The sequence below is a fragment of the Perca fluviatilis genome, chromosome 20 (genome assembly GCF_010015445.1).
Source record: "Perca fluviatilis chromosome 20, GENO_Pfluv_1.0, whole genome shotgun sequence".
Taxonomy (NCBI): domain Eukaryota; kingdom Metazoa; phylum Chordata; class Actinopteri; order Perciformes; family Percidae; genus Perca; species Perca fluviatilis.
This window is the reverse complement of record NC_053131.1, coordinates 4876668-4899317: the sequence shown is the minus strand read 5'-3', so window position 1 is coordinate 4899317 and position 22650 is coordinate 4876668. Positions and strand designations below refer to the sequence as shown.

The window sequence follows — 22650 nt, the reverse complement described above, 5'->3', positions numbered from 1 at the left end:
TCGATAGCTGTAGCCCTAATTACAAGCAGTGTTTTTGTAGAAAAACTGATAAATTATGTTTAACTATTTATCTGTCAGAAAGTTGTAACAAGATCAAATCTAGCCATTGTCTTAGGCAACTTAAACCTGAACTTAATTTCTCCATACAATGGCATTGAACTTCTACTTTCAAAACTAAGAATCTCATGTAACAAGAAAAGAACACCTGTCCTAGTTATCAGGCAACACATTGAAAACAGCAAAATATTCATTTTCAATGTTTTATTATGTGTTGAAGTTAGGTTGTTGAAGTAATTTCAGGTGCTCATAAAGATTTGCAAAAACAATTTTTTTTTACTAATTAAATTCTGTTGGGGCTCCATCAGTTGAATAATCAAAGTGAATGCCCAAGCACTCACGGCTGATTCGTGCATAGCCTAGACTAAACATATGCTGTAATGTTAAATGTATGCTTTCTATTTAGTTTTTATTGGATTTGGGGTTTATAGTTTGATTGTTTGATTTGGATTGTAGTTTATGCCAGGCTCACAGTTTTCTCTCTGAAGGTAAGCGCATGTGCTTGTCCCTGCATGTGTGCTTCGCAGCAAGCAGGAAAAAGGGCAAATAAAGCAGGAGTGGATATGTCTGACATTCTATCCCCATTTCATTTCATAACCAAGCCATACTCCTAATGCAGCTGATAATGCTGCAGTTAGTACAAAGCATGGAGTTTGCTTTCAAACTAGTTGTTATGACAGCCTTTTAGAGGCTGCTGGAGGCAAGGCATTGTGCTGTCATTCTCAGAGTACCATTTCTTTAACACACACACACACACTCACACACACACACACACAACACTTCTTTAACACTTCTTTAACACTTCTTTAATATTTCTTTAACATACACACAACACTGGGGAGTATGCAGTCAAGGGAAAAGATATTTTTTCCCTCGACTGCATACTCCCCCAGTGTGTGTGTATGTTAAAGAAATGGTTTGGTATACGTAGTTATACATTACAGGAACAGTGAACAAATTGCTCCCCACACGACAGAGATCCAGTCTGTGCAGCATTATGCGGTTTATAACCAAAGTACCTAAACTTTTAATGACAATGTTGGCTAGTTTTGCAAATCACTGATTCTGTTGTAGAGATATTGTTCTGTGGCAATGTTTGCTTTTTATATGATGATGTCATGGATTTCTCTATGTACGACTTACTTAATGAATTATTAAAGGAGATCAAAATGGTGATATAATAAGGACCTTTATTTAAAACAAAAGCTCCTGAGTGATTCTGCAGAGTATCAAAAAAGTTAATCCGTGTGTGATTTAGGGCTGAACGATTTGGGGAAAAAAATCTAATTGCGATTTTCCTGCTGCATATTCCGATTCTGATTTGATTTGCGATTTCTTTTTTAGCCACATATTGCACCTTCTACGATCATGTTAAATAAAGTAATAAAAAATACACAAAAAAACCCATTTAAGTATGATAATAAAAAAGAGGAATAAGAAATGTTAAATCATTCAACTAAATATTTCACATTTGAATAATTGCGGTCTTCACGATTAGATTAGCTAATCGCAATTCTTTCAAATGGCGATGTTAATTTGAAAACGATTAATCGTTCATCCCTAGTGTGAATGAAGGGGCAAACACAGGAGATACTGAACAAAGCAGGAATTGGCCAGATAGAAGCAAAAATATCATAAAATGACCTCTAAATGATTTGCAATCACATCTAAGGCTTGAAGACCCTTCCAAAATATGAAAGGCAGAGCAGCAGATTTTTGTTCTTCTTTTCTTGTAAATTTCTTCTCATACATCTCTTACTCGAGACTTTTAAGTTAAGATTTACAGTTTAAAGATCTAGAAATTACAAAAAAACTAAATTCTTGTGGTTTCTATCTTTAAATTTTTTTGTGTGAAATGTGTAATTTTTACACATTTATATATTATCTATCTTACAATTGATCACATTAGTACAGAAAAAGCACCAAACACGATTCACTGCCTAAGACTCCCCATCATACACATATATATTTATTGTTATTAAGATTTTATTGCATAATTTGAATAAACATTATTACATTTCACTGAAAATGTATTTTTATATTATTTCAGGTGACAAATAATCAATTGATCGATTTATTGATTTGCTGGCAAATTATACAGTTTCTGCTTTCCAAAGAAAAGTTAAAGTGTACCAACTCCTTTCACAATGACTGTATGAAAAATGTATGTATAGTGTGGAAAAGTCATTTTCAGCCAAAAATTGACTGCTACATTTGATTCTCTGATATGCCTTTCAGTTCAGTGTACACCATGAATGTTCAGGTCCAATTGTTGAATTCTCAGCTTTTCTGTCTGCCATTAGGTTCGTATTCTCAATATCTGATTTCTGATAGGGCACATTTTCATACTTAAGAGGTAAAAGAAGCAGGTCTCAATGAGTCATCGACAAACACGTGGTATATTTCTGTAAATGCAAATATATATATATATATATATATACAGAGAGAGAGAGAGCACTTGCACAGTCAACTCAAATTGCTCCCCTGTAATTCAAAGACTTTTCTCTTTCTTATTAATGTTTTTTAAATTAAGGTGTGCATTCAGTTTGATTTCTTCCTGTATCTGTGGGGGATATCATTATCCTTGAAAAGATGGTAATATAACCCCTCTGTCTACAAAGAGGGCAGCAGAATGAATCAGCCCTCCTCCGTCATGGAGTGGCAGGAGAAGAAGTGACACTGATGAGCACTGCCAGGCAGCTCTGGAGTCAGGGGAGCAGTTTTAGCATAATTTCCGTTTGGCTTTTTTTTAAACACGTGTATGCATTCTCATATTGGATATTGTCGAGTAGTGAGTTGTGCCATGCTGTTTTCAGCACCATTTGTGACATATGCATTCACACTGTGCATGGATTTGGAGAGCAGAGAGAGTGAAACTGCTGAAAGGCCAGCTTGTGCAATATGTTGTTTTACCAAAGACAATCTGTTTCCTGGCCAAACATTACATGCAGTTGGTGCTATGGCAAAACAAAAGTGCATCATGGGTACTTGGGATTTTGTCAAGGCAGGGTGGCATAAGTGCACATGGAGATTCAGGCAGTACGTGCATAATCAAACTGAGATTGAACATGATGAGCCATAAAAAACTAACATCTGCTGATTGTGTTATGCTTTGTAACCACATAGGTCACTTTGGATTATCCTGCTTAAATTATATATAAGCAGGTGCCTGGGTAGCTCACCTGGTAGAGCACGCACCCATATACAGAGGCTCAGTCCTTGACACAGGGCCGCAGGTTCGGTTCCGACCTGCGGCCCTTTGCTGCAGGTCATTCCCCCACTCTCTCCCCTTTGATGTCTAAGCTGTCCTGTCAAAAATAAAGTACGGTGGCCGACAGGGGCAAACGCCCTGCAACTTAAGAAAACACATGCAAATAGACAAAACACAAGCAAATTAATTCAATTCAATTCAATTCAATTTTATTTATAGTATCAAATCATAACATAAGTTATCTCGAGACACTTTACAGATAGAGTAGGTCTAGACCACACTCTATAATTTACAAAGCCCCAACAATTCCAACAATTCCAGTAATTCCCTCAAGAGCAAGCAGTGCGACAGTGGCGAGGAAAAACTCCCTCTTGGGAAGAAACCTCGGACAGACCCAGGCTCTTGGTAGGCGGTGTCTGACGAGCCGGTTGGGGGTGTGATGAACAGTGGCGATAGTAGTCACATTAATAATGGAACAGTGACTGGATGTAGCGGGAAGCTGCAGGGTTCAGCAGGACGCAGCATGACATTGCAGGGCATCGCTGAGCTCAGCAGGGAGTGCAGCAGGACCACGGCGACAGCTGCAACCAGGGTCTTGGTGCCAACGTTCTCCAAGGAAATACGCTGGGGGAAAAAACAGAAGGACTCCGGGGAGTAAACTGCCCAGAAGCTAGGAAATTAAGAAAACAACTTCATTAATTTGACAACACATGTGCAGCATTCAGCAAACGCGCTGCAAATACACACAACACAACCAAATACATAAATAGGCTGCAAATAAAAAACGATGCAAATAGAAAAGCACACAAACCGCCAAAAAAGAAGCGATGTAAAAAGAAAAACAACTTCATTAATGTGACAACACATGCGCAGCATTCAGCAAACGCGCTGCAAATACACACCAACACAACCAAATACTCAAACTCGCTGCAAATAAAAAACGATGCAGATGCATCCAGATTACACAACGTAAGTTCTCCAGGCCTGTAGAGGGAGCAGCTAAGTGGAACAGCTTGATTTTCGACACCACGGGGAGAGAGCACTCTGCCTTTTTATTAGAGTCGGGTATGGCTGCATAGTAAAAAGATAACTCCCGTCTCATGCCTTCCCTTAAGTTGTTTTCTTAATTTGCTTGTGTTTTGTCTATTTGCATGTGTTTTCTTAAGTTGCAGGGCGTTTGCCCCTGTCGGCCACCGTAATAAAGGCACTTCTCATATTGACGTAATTGTATTTGCAACATCTTTGTCAACCACTTAGAAGTAGGAGCAGCATTAGTCCAGGAAGAGCTGGGCGGGTGGTGGTGGCGCAGTGGATATGACACATGCCTTTGTGGGAGACCCGGGTTTGATTCCCTCTGCGATATATCAACCAATGTGTCCCTGAGCAAGTTCAGCAGGTTCAGAATTTTGGACATAAGACCTTATTTCCAAGTTAGCCAGTGTGTTATTTGTCAGTGGAGACAGTTTTCAACACTTTTCATCCAGTCCTTCCAGTTGCAGAGTTCGCTGGTGCTAGGCTAGTGCAAGTCAACAGTATATGCTAGCCTGCCATTAAAAACACACACCCGAGGCAAATAAATTATAACGCCATACTATCAATGTAAATGTCTGTTGATAGAATAATGTTAGAAATAAAACTACCCTTGCATCTCAATGATCGCATTACATTTTGAGGGACTAGTTTCTCAGCAGCGGCAGAATTTTACTTTGCTCCGGTTAGTAGTACTGCGCCAAAAAGTAAACAGAAAAGCGCACTACACTCGGGACACCTAGCTAGCTAGTAGTAGCCTTGTACATTGGTATTGAAGCATTGGATTGGAAGCTAAGGACTAGGCAACATAGTGTTTCAGTGTGCATTTACAAATTGTAAAAATAAATCAAACAGATGGGCACCACAATGTTTCCACAAATTTCCATTGCGAGATCCAGAAAGGAAACAACTGTGGCTTCTTGCTGCTGGCTTGGACATCAAGACACCGGCCGAGACTCTACTCAAGTTGCGAATTTGTAGTAATAACGTTACAGTTTAATGCATTGTGGAGAGAGACAATATGTACAACGGTACGGTATAGCTACGCTCTTGGTAGATACCTGGCTGGGCTAACCGCTAACTTTAGGTAATTGCTGACAAAAAAGTAATGTAAACTCAGACATTTTACATGCAAATTGCTAGCCCGTGTGCTTTCATGTACCGGTAACATTATGTGTGTTGTAGCCTCTGGCAGGTAAATAAACTTGCGTGATTGTCATGTGAACCAGCTTTCTCAGTTGCCTAGGTAATATCACTCCGCCGCTGCTGTAGCTTATGCTACCAGCTACAGAGAACAAAGTATAACTATTGCATTGCGATGCAAGGGTAGTTTTATTTCTAACATTATTCTATTAACAGACATTTACATTGATAGTCTGGCTTTATAATTAATTTGCCTTTGGTGTACTGTGGAGTTGAGAGATACTGTTGACTTTCACTAAATAAGGTCTTATGTCCAAAATTCTGAACCACCCCTTTAAAGGTGCAATATGTAATATTGTGTGTAATACTGGCAGCTAGCAGTTAAAATAGTTACTGCAGTACAAATTCAAAATACTGGAGAGTCGTTTCCCCCGCCCCCTCCTGCCCAGACTCGAAGTTCACGGAGGTTGCCAGGCTGAGACCGCAGCATTCACAACAATGTTGCTAGACGCTTTTCTCACATAGCCAGACATTACTTCACAGCACAGCAGAGTAGCTAACGTTAGATGCTAGTCTCACATAGCCAGACATTACTCCACAGCACAGCGTAGCTAACGTTAGATTCTTAGTCATAAAAAGCCCGTGCTCATTCGGGGCTCTGTAACCAACTGACAGACACACTTTTTCGGTTTAAAATTACAGTATGAACCGCTAAAAACACACAAAACCTCACCGTCCTCCACACACCAGTCAGGCACACTTCCTCGGCTTAGAATTACAATACGTAAACGCTAAATATACCACTACCTTGCCGACGGAACACACTTCATTGGCTTAGAATTACGGCAACAATCGCTAAACACACTGCAAACTCACAGTCCTCTCTTTCCGATTTACAGCCCCCTCTGCGTGGTTTAAAATAACTCACCGTTGTCGGCTCCAGCCGCTGAAGAGGCTACATGCTGTAAACAGCCATGGGCTTGCCTGGTCCCCCCGGAACGCGTTAGCAGTAAGCAGGGTTAGCAAGGCAGCGTTAGCCAGGACCAGTCGGGATCACTTTACTGTCTCAATTGTTTTTGCAAGTAACCAACTCCGGTACTCTAGCTATATAATTCAATGTGAGTACACAAATGTTGAAATGACAAAAAATGCCCCTAGTAGCTGTGATAAATTAGCCTGAAGCTAATGCTTACCGGTTCAGGAGGAAATAAGCCAATTCTCCGTCCTTTTGGGCTCTAAGCTGTCTCCATCTTTCAAATACATCTCCAATATTTACCAGGGGGTTGTTACGTCTCTGGTCACGCAACTGTTAGAAAAATGCTGTTTTCTTTTTTTTAGGTCGGGTAGAATCTATCTCTGTTGATCCTGTTCGTTTGTTTGCTGCTTTCATGGCTGTACTACCGTTACAGCTGTAGCGTGCTGGGTTTACGTTTTTACAGGTATATCTGGCAACCCAGCCTGGCTGTCAAACTGGGCCGTTGATAACAACACACAGATCAAAACATAAACATAAATTCCGTCACGGAATGTAAATTTCAAAAAGAAAAATACTGAAATTAGCATTGTTGTCAGAAAAGATAGTATTTCAGTTTAACATGTTTCCTTAATATCTGATGAGGCATTGGTGTCATTTTTGGATTTATTACAGTACAAATATTACATATTGGACCTTTAACCCATAGTTGCTCCAGAGGCGTGTGGCCTCTGAATAGCAATTGTAAGTTGCTTTGGATAAAAGCGTCAGCTAAATGACGTGTAAAATAAGAAATAACTAGTATGGCAGCAACTTCAGCTAACTCTTACTTTTTGTTGACATTAAGGGGTACTTTAATATTGCAATATAACACAGGATGGATGGATGGATGGATGGATGTGTTATTCAATCTTAACATGCCATCAAGCCATTCTGTATCCAACAATTATGGAAGTAAATACCCATAATAACATGGCCAGATCATGATTGTTCAGTTTGAATTCTATGTAAACCTGGAGTGTAAAGGAGATTTTTAATAAAATCCATGTTCTGTTGTCTTTCACATAGTTGTCAGTGTAGGCTATATATCAGCACACTATATAAATAGAAGAAAGGCAAAAGGCGATAAGTTGTTTTGTGTGTGTGTGTGTGTGTGTGTATGTGTGTGTGTGTGTGTGTGTTTCTGTTGCGGGGAGAACTGAGCAGCAGCCCCACCCGCTGCAGCGAGCAGACAGGATTGAAACAGCATTTTTTAGCAACTTTAGAGTAACAAATCTTTACAGCATACTTTGATGTTAAATTATTTACAGATTGGACGGTCTGAATTGTTCTGCACAGTTTTTCCCTGTGTGTTTGTTGGTAAATGGTGTTTGGGTCAACCACGTCTCATCTTCATACCAGAAACAAGAAAATGAATTTGGCGACGTACGTCAACATCTCAATCCCGCTTAGTCAGTGGCTCTCAGCGTCAGATACCAAAAGTCTGGCACGGGGGACTGCTGTCATTGTTGAAAGTCACGGGAAGCTCTGGTTATTGGTCAAATTTGCAATAAAGTTGCAGTAATTGGACAAAATTGCAAGTCGCACTGCTGTTGATTGCGACATCGTGAATTCCTGGAGGGACTGGTTAAAGTATAAATTTAACCAGCAGAGGTTATTAGTGTTATAAGTTAGCACACTTGCACAATGTAGTCTGTGACAGAGTAACATTAGCACGCCTTGCAACAACAGTGGCTAAATTACGTTACATGCTGGCTATGTTGACAGTCATAAATGCCCGTGCTCACGCGGAGCTCTGTACCCGACTGACAGCCACCCTATCTTGCCTTAAAATTACTGCATCAACCACTCTCTACCCGACTGACAGATGGCAACAACCGCTAAAACACAGCAAACTCCCAGTCCTGTCTACCCGACTTACAGCCACCCTTTCTTAGCTTAAAATTACTCACCGTTGGTTGGTCCTCCGGTAACGTTAGCAGTTATCGCGTGTTAGCATGGTGGTGTTAGCCAGGACCAGTCGAATTCACTTCACTGGCTGTGTCTCAATTGTTTTTGCGAGTAACTAACTTGAGTACTCTACAGCATATAATTCAATGTTAGTACACAAATGTTGAAATGACTGAAAATGCCAATAGTAGCCATGATAAATTAGACACAGTACAAACATTAAACATTAAAAGCAGTTTTAAACTTAACTTTTGAGTAAGTTATTGTTCCAACACAGACTAATTAAGGCCAGGCAAAAAATAAATATTAGAGTGGGGATAATGGGATGGGTTAACCTATACTAAATCTCTCATTGTACATTTTGCTTAATGTACATCTCCACAACAGTTATTCCATCATCACTTTATATGATTTGTTGAGTTTCATTGACACTATCTTACCAGGGTTCTAAGGCAAAAAAAGGCAAAAGGGAAGTGATTGGGAGTAATTAGTGTATGAAAACAGTTTTTCTGTCAGAGGGGAGAAACCAAGAACTGCAGGGAGTGTGACATGACTCTGCATCAGTCAAAACAGAAAAAGATCAGAAAACAAGGAGGCTTCTTGATCAAATCTGATCAAATATTTAAAGAGAGGTCTGTCCCTAGCACAAGCCTGTTTCAACTAAAGGCCTGGTTCCCTCTGCAGTTGTGCTGTACATTAAGACAGTTGGAAATGTTAGAATGGAAACTTTGATTTCCTCTCTCCACTAAAGCAATCTCTCTCACTTATTCTCTTCTGTGCTGTAATGAGTAATGTCTCTTCATCCAGCTGGGGCTGTGGCCGGTTGCCAGCATCCAAAATGGCCACATGCTTGCTGACACAGACACTGATGTGTTGCTATACAACTGAGAGGCCTCAGGGGCCATTTTATTTGTGCCATAACTCATTTCAGGAAACGTATGTCACTGCGGGTCTATGTTCTGGGAGCGGGGCCCATGCGCATACATTACCATGTTTATTAACTCCACAGCTGACATTAATATAAGCAGTGATAAAATAGTGTTTGAATCAGAGGCTACAGGCCAAGCACTGGTGACACAGCTAGGACTACGAACACAGCAAACATGACAAAGTGTTTTGACTATTAGTGCCAACCTTCCTCTTTAAACAGTATCTAAAAGTTAAAGTGACAGGCCCAACTGAGAAATTACACGTATCCTTAACCCGTGAAAGCAGTCTTTGCATGTCAGATCCCACTGGATGCTCATCATTGTAGTAGGTAGACACTGGTGAGTGCAGACAATTTCATTCCATTTAGCATATTTGCATAATGAATAACTCAGCTGTTCCCACACAGGATCTTGTGCTGCTTGCGTAATTTATCATCTGGTGGCATCTTCTACAGGGCTCATGTTCAGCCTCTACCTGATGGGCCAACAATCGTGTTCAAATTAGCCTCTTTTTATGTTTCACTAGGTACAAACAGCAGGGGAATTCCCCCCCCCATGGTACAGTTTGAAGAATTAATATGAAAGAAGTCTTTCTCCCAGCCAAATCCAGCACAAGCTAAGCATGTTGAATATTACAATGCAGTAGATGAGGGAGAATGAAGCCAAGACAGTATAATGCCCCAAAGGGGACACATACCACACCCATTATTACTCACTTTGATTGATTACTAGTCTAACTAAAGCTTTAAAATAAATGTTGTTTACCTCTGAGATGTAGTGGAGTATAAGTATGAAGTAGCATAACATGGAAATATTACAAAGTAAAGTACAAGCACCTCACAATTGTGAGGCCTTTGGTTTGGTGAAGGACTTTGGTTGGGTGAAGAAATTCTAGGTGGCTACATCTGCTCCGTGGTATAATAGCCCCCAACACACAAATTAAAGCAAGCATCGAGAAAACTTAAAAGGAAATGGTGTTCCAAACTAAATATTTTTTTTGTGATTAACAATTTTGTTCTCGCAAAATGAACACATCCCCCCTTCGTCATCACCACCCACCCAGATAAAAATCAAGAAAAGATGTCATAGTAACTACAATACACGACAATTCAACAAAATAGTAACAAAATAGACATTAAACCAAATAAACATATGTATATGCTCCGGTACATTCCCCGTTTTATAGTATAGACATCCAATCTGGCAAACCGTTTATATGACATTTTGTCAAAAGCCACAACCCTAACCATCGCACGAGCGCACTCCTGGATTGACGGCACCCCTTCATTCTTCCATCCTCTTAAAATAATCTGTCTGGCTATCTGGACCCAGCTTCTTATGTGTTTATCCATCCCATTTGGTTATATACATCAGAGTCTCTTGCTGTTCCTTGAATTTGTCAATTTCTACATACTACATAACACTTACTACTACATAAAGTAGAAGCTTCAGGCTGCCTTCTTGTTCAGTTAACAGGTTTGTATCCATGAGGCAGGGCAGCCTCAGTGCGGTGTGGAGGTTCCAAAGCATACAATAAGACTGTTCTAATGACTTCAGGTCCCTGGGGAAGCCTCTTTAACCTTCAAACCTACACACTAATTCCTGTGTGTGTGTGTGTGTGTGTGTGTGTTCTGTGTGTCCACAGAGATGAGTGGAGGCTAATGAGGAACTACCTCTGCTCAAAGGGCACACTGGGTGCTTAATGCACAGTGCTGTGATAGAGGTTTGTGGGTGGGCAGAGTGTATCAAAAGGCAAGAGCATATTTATAGTAGCTGCATCAAACCCTGAGCCTGTTTCTGTATGTTAAGGTTATGATATGATCCAAAGTCTTTTTCTGACTATCTAACATGGTGTTTTCCTCTCTATAAGAACTGTCATGGGTTTGTTTTGTTTGGTTTCAAAGTCAAATACCATTTCCTTTGTTTTGTTCACATTTTGTTCAAGAAAATGACTGTTATAGCACAAAAGGAGCTCATCAGCAGATTTCATTGTGATCGCTACAGTTACTCCTATGTTTATTATTGTATAGAGTGAATGTGAATGTAAATGGACTGCATTTATATAGCGTTTTTCTAGTCTTACTGATTACTCTTTACATAGTACAGGCACCATTCACACAAACATGCACAGACTGGTGGCTAAGGCTGCCATACAAGGTGCCACCTGCTCATCAGATAAACATTCCCACACCAATGGCACAGCATCGGAAGCAATTCAGGATTCAATGTCTTGGACACTTCAACATGTAGAACCACAGACCTTCCGATTGGTGGATGACTGCTCTACCACCTGAGCCACAGCTGCCTTATTATCATATTATACGCAATATTTAAATGTGATATATAGTCTGAGCTTGTTGAGGACTGATGAAATAAAGTTATAATGATCCTGGCAGTCAATTTGATACATACATTCATCATATAGGTGTCAGTAATCTGCATGGGGTGAGGTTTCTGATGATAATGATGATGATGAGAGGATTTAACACAGTTGTTTCCAGCCTCTGCATTATAAAAAAGTTGAGGAGAATCGATTATATAGAATGGTCAGTATTACGGATGTAACGGTGCATTGTGAATCAGTTAAAAATCTATTTAAATGTGTAAAGATTACAACGACTGAGATAAAAAATGAATCACAATTTAATTTTTAAACAGCCTAGTGCATTATGCTAGCTAACATTAAACAGCAGGTACTTTTAGCCTTTTTTTTATCATTAGCGAGTAACGTTAGCTGGCTTAAACACGGTTAAAATGCTGTGGACACTGACGACCGCCTTTGGATAACCAACAGAGACGGGACCTCTTGGTACGTTCAGGTCCTGCTCTGTAAGCTTGTGTTGCAATGTTGTTGTAAAATACCCTTCTGCTATCTAGTGTCTAGTAACAGCAAAAATTGTTATAAGTTATTGCATTTTAAATAAATCATTTAAGGGTGTGAGGTAGTGATGGTCAAATGAAGCTTCGTGAACCATTTTACTTTATTTTCTGAGCTCACTAGATGGTGGTCTCTGTTCAAAGAAAAAGGTTAAAGGAATGGAAATTCAGTGTGTTTTCAACCCTTTGTTGAAGAAAGAGCCCCATCTAGTGGGCTCAGAAAAAAGAGAAAATGGTTCACAAAGCTTAATTTGGCCATCCCTAGTATGAGGCGCCGGGCGGGTGTGGGGATACTCACAAGCCCCCAGCTGAGCATCACTACATTGGAGTTCACCCCAGTGGACGAGAGGGTTGCCTCCCTACGCCTGCGGGTTGTGGGGGGGGGGGCTCTGACTGTTTTTTGTGCATGTGGACCAAACAAAAGCTCGGAGTATTCGGCCTTCTTGGAGACCTTGAATGGAGTCCTGCATGGGGCTCCAGTGGGGGACTCCATAATTCTGCTGGGGGACTTCAACGAGCACGTGAGCGATGATGGAGACACATGGAGAGGCGTGATTGGGAGGAACGGCCTCCCTGATCTAAACCCGAGTGGTTGTTCGTTGTTGGACTTCTGTGCTAGTCATGGATTGTCTATAAAGAACACCATGTTCAAACATAGGGATACTCATAAGTGTACTTGGTACCAGAGCACCCTAGGCCAAAGGTCAACGGTCGATTGATCTGTTCTGAGGCCATATGTTTTGGACACTCGGGTGAAGAGAGTGGCAGAGCTGTCAACCGATCACCATCTGGTGGTGAGTTGGGTGAGGGGGTGGGGGAAGACTCTGGACAGACCTGGTAAGCCCAAACGGGTAGTGCGGTAAATTGGGAACGTCTGGAGGAGGCCCCTGTCCGATCAGACTTTAAACTCACACCTCCGGTGGAGCTTTTCGTGCATCCCTGTGAAGGCTGGGGGCATTGAGCCCGATTGGACAATGTTCAAAGTTTCCATTGCTGAAGCTGCAGCGGGGAGCTGTGGTCTTAGGGTCTTAGGTGCCTCAAGGGGCGGTAACGCTCGAACACCGTGGTGGACACCAGTGGTCAGGGAAGCTGTCCGACTGAAGGAGTCTTTCCAGGATATGTTATCCCAAAGGACTCCAGAGGCAGTTGTAGGGTACCGAAGGGCCCGAAGGGCTGCAGCCTCTGCTGTAAAAGAGGCAAAGCAGCGGGTGTGGGAGAAGTTTGTAGAAGACATGGAGAAGGTCTTTCGGTCGGCACCAAGGTACTTCTGGAAAACCGTTCGCCACCTCAGAAGGGGAAGCGGGGAATCATCCAAGCTGTGTACAGTAAGGATGGGACACTAATGACCTCAACTGAGGAGGTAATAGGGCGGTGGAAGGACTACTTTGAGGAACTCCTAAATCCAGCTAATACGCCCTCTATGTTAGAGGCAGAGCTGGAGGATGATGGGGGATTGTCGTCAATTTCCCAGGTGGAAGTCACTGAGGTAGTCAAACAACCCCACAGTGGCAAAGATCCGTCCAGAAATGCCTTTGATGGCACACCTCTTCAACATTGCGTGGAAGTTTGGGACAGTGCCTAAGGAGTGGCAGACCGGGGTGGAGGTTCCATCCATCCATCCATCCATCTTCGTCCGCTTATCCGGGGTCGGGTTGGGGGGGCAGCAGCTCCAGCAGGGGACCCCAAACCTCCCTTTCCCGAGCCACATTAACCAGCTCCGACTGGGGGATCGAGGTGTTACCAGGCCAGGTTGGAGTTGTAATCCCTCCACCTAGTCCTGGGTCTTCCCCGAGGCCTCCTCCCAGCTGGACATGCCTGGAACACCTCCCTAGGGAGGCATCCAGGGGGCATCCTTACCAGATGCCCAAACCACCTCAACTGGCTCCTTTCGATGCAAAGAAGCAACGGCTCTACTCCAAGCTCCTCACAGATAACTGAGCTTCTCACCCTATCTCTAAGGGAGCCACCCTCCTGAGAAAACCCATTTCGGCCATTTGTACCCTGGATCTCGTTCTTTCGGTCATGACCCGCCTTCATGACCATTGGTGAGGGTAGGAATGTAAACTGACCAGTAGATCGAGAGCTTTGCCTTCTGACTCAGCTCTCTTTTCGTCACAACGGTGCGATAAATTGAATGTAATACCGCACCCGCTGCACTGATCATAGTGGATTGTATACCTGTAATGTGATTATTTGGGCGAGAAAAATACAAAATATTTTCGCCAGAATACTTTACTTTAACAAGTGTAAACATGTAGACATGTAGAAAGCAATATTTTAATCTGCTCTGTCCAATTTGCTCATCCATTGCCATCATGTTTTACACGAGCACAGCATGCTAGATCGGCTAAAAGCACTGTTGACAAGCTAAAAAAAAAGCTGTGTATGAAGTCTGTTTTGAAGAACAGTTTATCTTAGTTTTCCACGTACTTTAAAATTTGGCAAATTTTTGTAAACTTAGCTCTTTGAGCGTGAATCCCAGTGGTTAACTATAATGCACGTCAATGACATGACGCCATCGGACCTCAGCAAAGCGAGCGGGACAGAGGACAGGAGGAATGGCTGATACTGACTGATTTCACACAAATCTCTTAAATATTCATTCTTTCTCAACTTCACTCAGAATTTTTTCAATGTCAGGAATATTGTTCATTGTATTGACATTTCAATTAAAAATAAATTGTTGTGGCACATTACAGATTTTCCTCAGGCCTACTGCATTGCTGGTTGAAACACAATTAAACCCTGTTTTTTTAGTTAAGGTTAGGATAGCCGATTTGTCAGGGGATAAGACCTGAACAAATCGGGTTCCGTTACCTCACACGAGCATTGGACACCTGGCCAATTGTAGCGCGTGAATGCTATTGAAGGGTGGGTCTTGCCTAGAGCTGCAGTGGGTTCCATAATAATGCTGACAGGAATGGTACCCGGTGTGGTCTTCTGCTGCTTTAGCCCATTTGCTTCAAAGTTTAACCTGAAAAACTTTAACCATTATATCTATACTATATATTATATATATTTTAGGCCTTTAATTCCACAGGACAGATGAAGACATGAAAGGGGAGAGAGAGGGGGGAATGACATGCAGCAAAGGGCCGCAGGTCGGAGTCTAACCCGCGGCCGCTGCATCGAGGAGTAATCCTCTGTATATGTGCGCCTGCTCTACCAACTGAGCTAACCCGGCCACCAACTTTAACCATAAACTCCATATTTTCCATGAATGCCATTGCCTTTCTGTAGCCTCAAATGTCTTAACTCCATTCTTGCGGTCCATTTTAAGTTTGGCAGGATACAGGATTTTGAATGTCACCTCTCATTAAGCCTTTTCTTACACTCCTTGAAACTTGTCACTATTCATCTGTGTGTCTTTGTTGAGTAATCCAGGAAAAGCGTTGTGTTGTTGCTCTGCCAATTCAGCTTGCCCTTGCCTCTCGCCGCCCGCAACACCAGATCCCTTTCCAATGATCTTAGGAATCTCGCCAGAATGGTCCTGGATCGGCCCCCCTGCCTGGTGCTGCATGCCAGCGGTTCAGTGTGCACGCTCAATCTCAATTTCTCCCTCGATCTCTCTCCCGAATAAGTTCACCCAAAAACTTCACTCTATCTCCTCCTTCTTTACTCTCAGAGATGCCCGTAAAACGCACATTATTGCTTTGGGATTGATTTTCAAAATCTTAAATTTTTTCCCAGAGCACGTCGACCTCTCTCTTTCCCTCTCGGCGGCCTCAAAATGTATTTCAATCAGGTGAAACTTCGTTGCAGATATGCAAATATTTATTGTAGCTAAGCATAATATGAAATGTACATATAATGTACAAAGTCTTTGGGGATTAGACTCCATCATTAAAATATTTAAAGGGGTAAAGAAACAGACATATTCCCCCCCGATGGAGCCTAGACACTGGTGATGGCTGAGAGGGAACCAGGAGGCCGAACGAAGGAGCCTTTCTGCCGGAAAGGGACTCCAGTTGCAGTGGATGATGACTCCCGGAGGTGGGAGGAGAGGAGGAGGGTTGCACGTTTGCCTGAGAAGCCAGCTGATAGCAAGGAGAGAGACATTTACAGCAGGATGTCATGCTGTGATTGGATCATGAATTTGTGGCCAATTCTGATTGGTTTACTGAAGAGTGAACACCTCTTAACAGCTTACAATATTTAGGGAGATAGTGGTGATTGCAGTAATTAGAAGTCTTCCTGAAAGAATTTGAGCTGAGCTTCATTACTTAAAAATATATTGTCATGTCATTAGCCTGTTTCTTTTCTGCTTCGTGCATCTCGCTTGCTTGCTTGCATGTTGACTGTAACCAATGTAGTCTGGCTTACTGGATTGGAGTGGGGTTATAGATCTTTGTCGTGTTATTCATACAATAACGAGCATGAGTCAACTGTTAACTAACTACCACTTTAAGCGACTTTGAGTATATGAAAAGCTTTATATAAATTCAATTTATTATTATTATTATTATTACTTTATTGTATCAGCATCTCAACAGCAGTCCCCCCTATACACAACTACCCTTCATATATGTTCCTATCACATTAGGTCCCCTTTTGATACAACTGACTACATCGGAATACATGTGTCATTATGTGAATGACACGTGTATTACAATATTACATGCAATAATACCACATCCCCCCTTTCTAGCGAACAAAGGGTAGACTGTCTTTGACTTGTCAGACCTTAGAGGATTTTTCTGCCTCTTTTGTCCATACAGTGTAAACTCAGGCACTAGAGTAATTCCTACAAACAAAATACTGTGAAATTCTCTATTCCTCCTAAGTGCTCAAAACTGAATCCCATTAACAAAAACTTAATTTAACACTCTTTTTATTTTTCACTTTTTCCCGTTTACAGGTTATTATGTCTTCCGGGTGGAACAATGGCTCTACCAGATCTAGTTCTGAGTGTAAGAGTCTGTGCAGGTGGAAGTTGAGGTGTCACAGCAAGTGTCAAGAGAACCTGCTCAGGAGTTGGCTCTGACATTTGCTGTGTTGGAGGAACTCTGTCATGTGTCAGGCATTCACCTCCCCTTCTGCTATTTATCTATTTTGCAGAGGTTCCGTCGCTGCATCCAGGGCTTAGCACCAGCCAAGACGATTGTGATTGGTTTAAAGAAATACAAACAGCGTTTTTTTACAGTATACTATAATGTTGCCAGACCCTACTCCAGCTCTGAGACAGCACTGTGGAGACATCTATTAATGTGAGACTACATGACAAGTTTTTGTGCTGATGGACTTAGTGCTGTGGAAATGTACAATATACTGAAATACATTATACAGTACAAGAGGACACGTAAACACAGAGGAAGTGTTGAGCTTCTATTAACAGCTAATTAAAACAGATGAGAACACTAAACAGGGAGGCTTCTTACTAAATGATGATAAAGGATACTTATAACAGTTAATGGCCTATATCTCTAATATAAGCCTGTCTCAGATAAAGGCCCGGCAGTTGAGGTAAATAAAGACCGCTATTTGAGAATTCACAGTTGTCATAGTATCAGTAAAAAAAATCCTATTGCGCCTCTTGTGTTTCCTCTTCTTGGTCTCAGTCAGTTTGGTTTCAGGTCAGTAGTCTCAAACACAGGCCTAATACAACCATCATCATTACATTATTGCATATCAATTAGCTCCCCTTGCTTCAGTTGATTTGGTGTGTTATTGCCATGGCATAACAAATCCATACTTGGCCAAAGCAGAAATGGACATAATTAATCATAGTTATACCCACTGTAATTTGTTTAACCTCTTTCATTGTAAAATATCTAATAATAGCTTGTAAATAAAGATGATCAGATTGATGATCAGACTCCTATCCCAATCCCAACTCCACACACCCCTTTCCATCCCATCTTCTTTATCATTCTGTTTACTCTGTGCTCTGCACTCTTTTCTTCTTCATCCCTATGTCTCTCCTGCAGCTGTCAGAGTTATTTGTCTCCTTTGAAGAGAAGCCTCAGGGTGCAGCCTCCTTAGCCCAGGTCCACAAGGCAGTGCTGCATGATGGGAGGACAGTGGCCATCAAGGTCCAACACCCTAAAGTCCAGAGACAGATGTCCAGGGACATAGCGGTGATGGAGGTGAGTCTGTGTCTGTTGAAGAAAAGAAGTGTTGAAACACAGTCTTGTCAAACACTGGCCTCAAATATGATGTATGTTATTTTCTCTTAATGACCTAACCATGCAACTTTTGGAGAAACGCAACAATGTAATGGTGGCCAGTCAGCGTGGATCAGACTTGTCAGAGTGTTTTGAGGCGGTGTGAGAGTCCCGTACAGGAAACAGGAAACAGGAAACATCACTGCCTCTATCGCTGCCCCAAGAAAGTTTTAAAACACCAAAGCACTGAACTGCCCAGGAGTTTGTGGAACAGCCGACTGTTTTCTCAGTCCCTCCGTCTCTTTTCTTACTCTCTTTCTCCGGGAAATGAAGCTGCCTTCAAGTGTGGTCGGAAATGCTGAGATCTATAAATAATCTGACGGAAAACAGCATTTGTGAGATACACACAAAGAACACAAGTTAAAGAACACAACAGGACCTTACACAAATGGGCCAAAAGTCTGGCAAAGCAGGACTACACAATGGGTAATCAGGGTGACTAGATGCCTGGAGAGCTTCTTTCCACAAGAAGTGGAATAGGCTTTCCAGCTCTTTGCCCTTGATAATGGCATGGCCAACATGCCAAAGACCCACTTCTTTCTTTTCCACCCACCAGCCATTCTTCCTCTCCTATACTGATGCAGAAACAAAACAAACACAGACATTAACAGATACTTTATATAAACGATAACTTAGTTGACTATATTTCACAATTATTTAAAGTCAATATTACTATAACATTTCTTTTGTGCCGGAAATGGCTCTTATCAATCACACCAAACTGCCTATCTACACTGTTCAACCCAAGTCGCTTATACACAGTTCCATTATGTATTACAGTAGACATTTGTTGTTAAAGGTCCCATGGCATGAAAATCCTGGGTATCCTGCTCTGCCTTTGAGAAAATAGGCTCGTTCGAGATGAACTGCACCTCTCCTGTAAAGTGGACGAGAGCAGGCGGCAGCAGCCGGGGGCGGTGACAAAAATCCGCTCTCAAGTCGGACAGTTTTCCAGCCGTTTCCAGCAGCCTTCAGGCTGAACAGGAAGTGACAGAAACACTGTGGTCCGATTCTGATTTAATAAAATGTTATCGGACCCATATATCAGCTTGTACACAGTCTCCAGTTGTTTTTATTATAACAGAGTAGCTGTCAAAATGCTCTACATGCGATCTGTTGCTGATTTTAATTAACACACTGTAGATGATCCATAATCTGAACAAATTTAGTCTCTCTGACTTCTAAACATAAGTATCAGACACACAACGTGTTCTGTACAGAATAAGCTTTTAAATCAGACAAATCACATTTAAAATCCCTCCAATTCAAAATCAATAAAAAGTTTATATAAAACATCATCATGTTGAGTCGATTCTGAACCAATCAGCTGTTAGATCAGCTGAGAGGCCGGCGTTTCCCAGCATGCCCTGGATCCGCCTGGGTCTTGCAGTCGGTGGAGAGCAACTGCGGCCGCCTTGATCTCGTGAGATTATTGTTGCCCATGTGTGCATGACGTCAGAGCAAGTCAGGACACAAGTTGGACACAAATCTAACCGGCATGCATTGGGTGGCGATCGCCGGTGATCGATTCTGCGCAGATCTGGCTCATCTCGAATGAGCCTAATGAAAGCTCAGATGGGCCGATCTGGAATCTTGCTCCTTATGAGGTCATAAGTAGAGGTCGACCGATATGGGTTTTCTCAGGCCGATGCCGATCTTTTGAAATCCGGGTCGTCCGATGGCCGATATATGCTACTGATTATTTTTGGCCGATATTTGGCTGATATTTGCTTGTTTTTAACCTCTATTTGAAAGATAAAATGTAACACTAATAAGTACTTAAGATACCCAAAATTTCTCAACAAAAACATTTATTGAACACTTGAACACCAATCTGCACTTGTATACTTACATTAAACATGTATAATGTAAAAACATATATTGTATAAATAAACGAGGAACAGCTCCTTCCTTAGGCACTGGATGAGGTCTGCTCACTCTGCTGGTAATTGAGCGTGTGTCGAACACGTGTTCCACAACAACAACACCAGGCTGCCCGCAGATGCGCCTGCCTATTAATCGGCTTGATATTGGCCGATGCCGATTATGTAAAAAATGCCAAAAAATCGGCCGACCTCTAGTCATAAGGAGCTCCCCTTTCTCTGCTTTGCCCGCCCAGAGAATTTGGCCCACCCATGAGAGAGAGACATCATGGCTTTCAAACGAGCAAAGTGGCAGTTGGTCAAGGCCACACCCCTACCCTCCACCTTGCCCCTCCTCTCTCCTCCTTAATAGCTACAGACACAGAAATGGCACATACTAAGGAAAGCTCATTGTGGGACTGGCTCTAGTGGCTGTAATTCTGCACCAAGGCTGAATTTCGGGAAAGAGACTTCAGATACAGTATTAGGGGACCACTATGGTCTATATAAAAGAGACTTCAGATACAGTATTAGGGGACCACTAAGGTCTATATAAAAGCATCCAAAGAGCACCATGTCATGGGACCTTTAACTAAGAAGGTAAAACTTTTTGTTTATGCTGCATTTGGCTGAACTTTCCAACTCCCTTTTTAACATGCACAGCTTTCTCATCCTCCAAACAGCCAAATTAGGAAGTAAAAGTTTATCTCATACGTACGAGATACTATGCCGTACATATGTGAAACTTATTTTTTTCACTTTCCTTTTCGAGCTTCGGTAGACTTTGCAGAATTATCCAAAGTCAACATTATTGTCTGGCGATATGGTTGCTCTAAGCCCAAACTGAGATAATGCTGAAAACATCATCAGATTTCACAAAACTGTCTCACATGCTGAGTGATACCAATTGTGATTGATACACTGATCCAGATCTGTAAAATCTAGAGGGTCTCTTCCACAGGTGATGAAACACATCTGGTTTGATGTTGCTGCTAACTAAAATAAGTTTGGCCAGATGCGGACTGAATCCCTTCAACTACACTTGTCAGCAAAATGTCAGCCATTGACAGGACATCACTGTATATGTACAGCACATGCCTGTTTTATTATACTTGAAAGTGAGACTGAATCTGATTTGTGTTTTGAAGGTGCTGTTGAGGGCGGTCCATTGGCTCTTCCCAGACTTTGCCTTTATGTGGTTGGTGGAAGAAGCCAAGAAGAACATGCCGCTAGAGCTGGACTTCCTTAATGAAGGACACAATGCTGAGAGGCTGGCCAAAATGCTGGCCCACCTCCCCTTTCTCAAGGTACACGCTAAGTACAGTACAAACATTGCTACATGGCTTCCTTTTATAATAACAGGCAGGCGAGGAGTCCATAGTGGGATTTAGTTTTGACCCTGTTGGTCCCATGTGAGCCCACATACTAGTAAACAGCTGGTAATAAGAATACAATAGAATCATAAGAGACAATCTGTTTCAACTTAAAGTCCTAGTTTTTAATACAGTTAACATAGGTCAGATCTTTACATTGAGTATGACCGCTTTCTCTGTGCTGCCTGTCGACTTTTACTACATTTTAACAGAGTAGGATAAGCAGAACGCTGCAATTTATATTTCAGTTCAATTTTATTTATAGTATCAAATCATAACAAGAGTTATTTGAAGACACTTTACAGATATAGTAGGTCTAGACCACGCTCTATAATTTTCCTTTATTATACGAAGCTAGACTTCATGTCCATAATCATTTATTTTCCTCTCTTTTTCGTAATACCTTTTGTTTGAGAACTTTTAAGCTCTGTTGAATGGAAATTATACTTCTTTTTCCCCACTGCTTTTCTTTGTTCGATGTTCCAGGGTTTACCACAAGTCATACTCATTTGCATATTGGTGATGTAATCACACATTTTTTTTGCATAAAGCTTAGTGGTTGTCTGTTACTAATTTGATCTAATTCCTCTTTTGTCGATTTATTAAAAAGAGAAGGTTAAAAGCCGAGGATTAAAGGTGAACTATCACTTGCTAATCAGTGTAACGACCCCCCTGCTCCTGCTAGACCCCACACTATGAAACACATATCCAACCCATCCTCCACACAATTAACATTCCAGGTGGAGAAACGTATAGAGTTTAAGGAAAATTAACCAACTCTGTGTCCTTTTGGGCTCTAAATTGTCTCCATCTTTTGAATGCATTTCTAATATTTACCTGTGTTTGCTCTCATCTCTGGTCATGCAACTGTTTAGAAAAATGCAGAGTTTTTTTCAGGTCAGGTAGAATGAATCTAACTCTAACTTGTTTTTACCATGGCTGAGGCCAGCCCGTTGTTTTTGCGTGTCTGCATTTCATGTCTGGCACTCCTGGGCCCTATTTCAGGTAGAAGGTTTAACAAACTCTGAGTCTAACCCTGAACTCTGAGTTGATTTACCCTGAGATGGGAAACTCTGCGTTTT

The 22650-nt window shown here is 41.7% G+C and overlaps 1 protein-coding gene and 1 long non-coding RNA gene across 7 annotated transcripts in view; one reads left to right on the top strand and one right to left on the bottom strand.

The window, feature by feature from the left end:
- adck1 (aarF domain containing kinase 1) overlaps nucleotides 1-22650 on the top strand; it is a 205789-nt gene that overhangs the window by 119457 nt on the left and 63682 nt on the right. For all 6 annotated transcript variants that reach the window (XM_039785553.1, XM_039785552.1, XM_039785555.1 and 3 more), the window contains 2 exons: nucleotides 18097-18255; nucleotides 21344-21502. In XM_039785553.1, the coding sequence (XP_039641487.1) occupies nucleotides 18097-18255; nucleotides 21344-21502 (318 nt within the window). The remainder of the gene's footprint in view (nucleotides 1-18096; nucleotides 18256-21343; nucleotides 21503-22650) is intronic.
- On the bottom strand, nucleotides 16988-18648 carry LOC120549012. The gene is made up of 2 exons (XR_005637302.1): nucleotides 18355-18648; nucleotides 16988-18267 (listed from the first exon to the last, which is right to left on the bottom strand). It is a non-coding gene; the product is annotated as an uncharacterized LOC120549012 (long non-coding RNA).